Source organism: Frankliniella occidentalis, unplaced genomic scaffold, assembly GCF_000697945.3.
Source record: "Frankliniella occidentalis isolate FOCC.00 unplaced genomic scaffold, Focc_3.1 Scaffold1501, whole genome shotgun sequence".
Lineage (NCBI taxonomy): Eukaryota > Metazoa > Arthropoda > Insecta > Thysanoptera > Thripidae > Frankliniella > Frankliniella occidentalis.
Window position 1 is genome coordinate 5,388 of NW_026268602.1, and position 4,263 is coordinate 9,650.

The 4,263-nt window shown below is 53.3% G+C and overlaps 3 protein-coding genes across 3 annotated transcripts in view; 1 reads left to right on the plus strand and 2 right to left on the minus strand.

The window, feature by feature from the left end:
• Positions 1-1,550, plus strand: part of LOC113217005 (apyrase-like) — a gene marked incomplete at its 5' end in the record, with an annotated part of 2,719 nt that extends 1,169 nt beyond the window's left edge. Inside the window, 5 exon segments of the mRNA XM_052276052.1 lie at positions 49-252; positions 343-503; positions 594-675; positions 788-1,123; positions 1,254-1,550. Of these exon segments, the coding sequence (XP_052132012.1) occupies positions 49-252; positions 343-503; positions 594-675; positions 788-1,123; positions 1,254-1,399 (929 nt within the window).
• Positions 1,551-2,549: 999 nt separating this feature from the next.
• LOC127751864 (uncharacterized) lies at positions 2,550-3,201 on the minus strand. The gene is made up of 4 exons (XM_052276053.1): positions 3,114-3,201; positions 2,968-3,039; positions 2,781-2,870; positions 2,550-2,680 (listed from the first exon to the last, which is right to left on the minus strand). Exons 1-4 carry the CDS (start codon positions 3,180-3,182, stop codon positions 2,603-2,605), a joined length of 309 nt encoding a protein of 102 aa, XP_052132013.1. The 5' UTR covers positions 3,183-3,201; the 3' UTR covers positions 2,550-2,602.
• Positions 3,202-3,291: 90 nt separating this feature from the next.
• Positions 3,292-4,114, minus strand: LOC127751863 (uncharacterized). The gene is made up of 3 exons (XM_052276051.1): positions 4,091-4,114; positions 3,806-3,985; positions 3,292-3,459 (listed from the first exon to the last, which is right to left on the minus strand). Exons 1-3 carry the CDS (start codon positions 4,112-4,114, stop codon positions 3,292-3,294), a joined length of 372 nt encoding a protein of 123 aa, XP_052132011.1.
• Between the last annotated feature and the right edge of the window lie 149 nt (positions 4,115-4,263).

Consider the following 4,263-nt stretch of genomic DNA (forward strand, 5'->3'; position numbering starts at 1 on the left):
AAAATTAAAGTCCGCGGCTTCAGTTTCTCACCGTACTTTGAACGTTAGGCACCCCGCCGACGGACGACCGCGTGTTCGGCGACTACCCCGTGGTGGCGGTGACGCAGCCCGAGAGCGGACGGCGGGTGCTCGTCGTGCAGGCCATGGCGGCCTCCAAGTACCTGGGCCACATCATGGTCACGTTCGACCGGGACGGCGAGGTGGTGGGCTGGGAGGGCCGGCCGCTGCTGCTGGACCAGTCGGTGCCCGAGGGTGAGTAGTGCGCGCGCTCGGCCTCGCGTGACGTATGAGCGAGAGTTGTTTGACTTACATTAACTCCTCGACCCCCCCCCCCTCCCCCAGACGCGCGCACCCTCACGATGCTCGGCTTCTGGAGGCCCGCCGTCATGCTGCGTGGCCGGCGCCGCGTCGGCCACCTGGACGAGCGGCTCTCGCAGGACGACTTCGAGTGCCTCACGGGCGAGTGCAGCATCGGCAACGTCGTGGCCGACGCTTTTGTTGACGTGAGTAGTACCCCTCCCGGTGTGCCGCCAGCGCCAGCATAGCTTCCCCGCAGCCAGCTAGCATGACGCACTTCTTGTTGATGATTGCAGCACTGGCGCAAGACCGCGTCGCCGCCGGCTACCGTGGGCGCCGCCGTGGGCTGGTCCATGGTCGCCAACCTGGAGAAGGGGGGTAAGCGTCAACAAGAACAGAAGCAGACGTATCAGGGGGCACGCCACGCCGTGATCCGGGAAACGCCCTCCAACCATCGTGCGGCCTCACCTCATTCTGTTCCCTGTTTCAGACGTGACCTTCGAGGACGTGTTCAACGTGCTGCCCTACGAGTACACGACGGACCTGTTCCGCGTGTCTGGCGCCGGGCTGCTCGAGGTGCTCGAGTCGTCGGCCGCGGGCGAGGGCCTGTTCCAGTGGTCGGGGCTCGACGTCACCCTGGACCTGTCTCGGCCGCCGGGGCAGCGCGTGGTGCGCGCGCGCGTGCGCACCGACCTGGAGCAGCGCCGCGGCGAGTACCCCGACCTGGACCCCGCCGCCGAGTACGTCGTGACGGCGCAGTCCGTGGCGCTGAGCGGCGGCTACGCCAACCCCCAGCTCAGGAGCAACCACCACAACAGGACGAAGGGTACGAGGAGGAGCATACGGTCTTGTCTTCTCCGACGACTCAAACAGAAAAATATTTTGTCTGTTGTTGTTGTTGTTCTAGAATTTTTCTGGAATTTTTGCGAATAATAATCCTGTGTTTTACACCGCAGGGCCGCCGGACCACGAGGTGCTCGCCACGTATCTCAGCGAGCACATGAACCTGGCGCAGGAAAAGCTGGAGGGCAGGGTGACCATGGTGGGCGGGCGCGCGCACCCGCACCGCTTCTCGGGCCTCAGCAACAGCGTCAAGCGCTAGCCCTGCCCCCCTCGTGCGACACGAGAACGCCTAGCTGAAAATGATATGCCAAAGAAACTGTGTGTCCGTTTATGTTGATGGGCAGTTTCAGCGAGTACGTCACGCCGTCGCGTGTTCACTAAAAACTGTAAACAAAAAACTGCTGGATTTTTTTTTTATTTTTTTTTTTTTTTGGAGGAGGCTTCTGAGCGTGGACATTTCCTGGAATTGCCCCCTAATAACGGCCCACATATACAAATGTAATTGTAATTAATATTATTATAATAGTACTAAAATTAATAAAGGCAACAGGAACAATACGTCGTCTACGTGGTGTTCTACTTCAAGTCCCCTGTTTATGCGTCGATGTTCAAAGTGCACCAAGTAGCCTATGGTCTCTTGGCCTTGGCCCCTTCAATGGCATTTGCGGCGAGTAATAAAGTAAAGCTATATTAATAAGAGGATGATCTATTTTTATTTATTTTTTTGCCTATCCGATCATAAATTTGAGAGGTATGGAAAGTGGAAAATACGCCGCCACGAAAGTCCACGTTAACCACCGCCGTGGACGCTCTCACCGAAATAAATTTTTACACTTCACTGGTTTTCTTGTTCTTCTTAGGGATCGCCATCGTCTAGAAAGTACATCCGTTTCTCAAATTCATTCGATCGTTTAGCAAAAATCACGAGAGGTCGGCGCCTGCGAGGTTCAGGGTAGGCCAGCCCGCAGTACATGCATGCACAACAAGGCAATGTGTTGCCTACCCATCAGGCGCTAAGAGACCTTGTTGAGCTTGCTCTGATCTTGGCAATTTTGGGGTGTATTTACATTGTCTGACCTGTTTTTGTAAATGACCTGAAGTAACACCCTTGTAACGGTCAAGGCTCATTTGCACTTGTTTCTGGCCGTTGTTTTAGACTGTTTCCGGTGCTGAGTTCCTTAATTCTTCCTTTCAACGGGGCCGTCCGGAACCGACTATTAGCTCGCCAGGTGGTGTAGGTCACACTCCCACCGACGTCATGAGGTGCGGTGGAAGAGGAAGAGGGTCAGCAACAGTCCACCATTGTAGAGCGCAATTTGTCTCCGTGCACTATTTATTTTTCAACAACGCGCATCTCGGCCTCGACCTTCCATGATCGGCTTTACCCCCCCCCCCTTCCCCCCTTACTCCTCTTCCTGGACGAAGGCGAGAAGGATAAAAAATAAAATCCACAACCACGGCATTAAGAAGAAGAAGGATGAGACGTGTCCGATCGAAACTGCACCATGATGACGAGATACGTGACTGATAGGGAGACGATCTGTGTAGGACACGAAGGGCGCGACCAGTAAGTTCCCGCTCAAATGTTATTGCATGAGGAGAAGGACTGACGGGACTGACGGCTGAAACCAAATACTCACGGAGCCGAAGAGAGGTCGGTCGATGCTGGTGAACCCGCTCAGCGACAAGAGAGCTGGCCGGTAACTCACAGACTTGTAGAAGAGCGTCACCTGCAACGGCAGTAAAAGTAAGAGCATCCGCCTAGTTTGAGTTAATGCACGCTCCAAGTCCAAAGCAGTCATGCTTTTGAGCGATAATACGACTTACCGCTCGGTAGAAACGCTGGTCATGCGCGTCCAGCGACAGCTTATCCAGGGCAGACACCACAGGGCCGTGCATCTGTCGCATGCATAAGAGAACAGTGCAAATATGTTGAAAATCGTATGCGAGTGGTTGTGGGTCTTGTAACGTACCGCAGTCACCGCCTCGTGCGCCCTATCGCTCAGCTCGAACAGCTCCAATGCCAGCAATAGTATCCACATGACTTGCGCGACACCCGCCTTCGACACCCCAAGAGACCTAAGAGGGGCGAACAAACATGAAAAACAACATCGAAGCCATTTGCAGGAGAACAGGCTGAAGGAAGTACACTCACAGTAGTGCGAAGCACAAGTAGACGGAGAACAGCATCATCATGAAGAGGTGCGATAGGTAGAACACGTCCAGAAGGTAAAAGCTGGGGTGGTCGTTGTAGAGCGCGCGCAGACCGACCCAGAGCTTTTGGGCACGGCGCACCCCCTCAGTGTCGCCCGGGCGCATCTGGGTCAGGTGGAGCCAAAACGCTTCGGTTGAGGAGGGTTAGAATGCATTCGGGAGCCGAGCCACTTCTCCCCCGAATCAAACGCGAGACTTTCATCGTGTACCCTACACACTAAATGGCGAGGGACAATTTTTGAAAGTAGGCTAGACGTGTCTTTGAGCACAGAAACCAGATACAAATTCGTATCTTCGTCAGCATACAAAATACAGCATTTGTAACCTAGCCAAGGTACAATTTGTACCTCCGTAGACAAAGTTGTATCTGATATGAAGATGTGTTCAAAGACACATCTTAGCTGGGTACAAAAATTGTCCCTCCCCATTTAGAGTGCAGCAGTTCACTCACCTGGTTTAGGTGCTCGCTGAGAGCGGTGGCTGCCTCGCGCAGCTGTAGGAAGTACAGGGTGTGGAACAGGAAGATCAGCGTGGACGATATAGTGGCTGAGTAGGCAGCGGGGAGGTAGTACCATGCATTTACAGACAGGTCCAAGTCATATGCGTTGAGATCGCCAGAGATAAACTTGGTCTGCTAGAAAAATGATTCCATGTACCATGAACCATCATGGGACTTTGCACATTTGTTAAAGAACTGCAAATGTAGATACTTTGCACGAACAACTTTCTAGCCAACCTCTTTTTTTTTTGAAGCAATCATTCCAACGATGATTAACAGGAGAGGGACCACGAATAAAACGAACACGAAACCGCGCAAGAATCGAACTCGGGAAGACCAGCGGTCCCGAAGATGTTGGTTAGTAACAGATAAGAAGGCTTCCTTCAAATAAAATCATTTTTATTTTACAT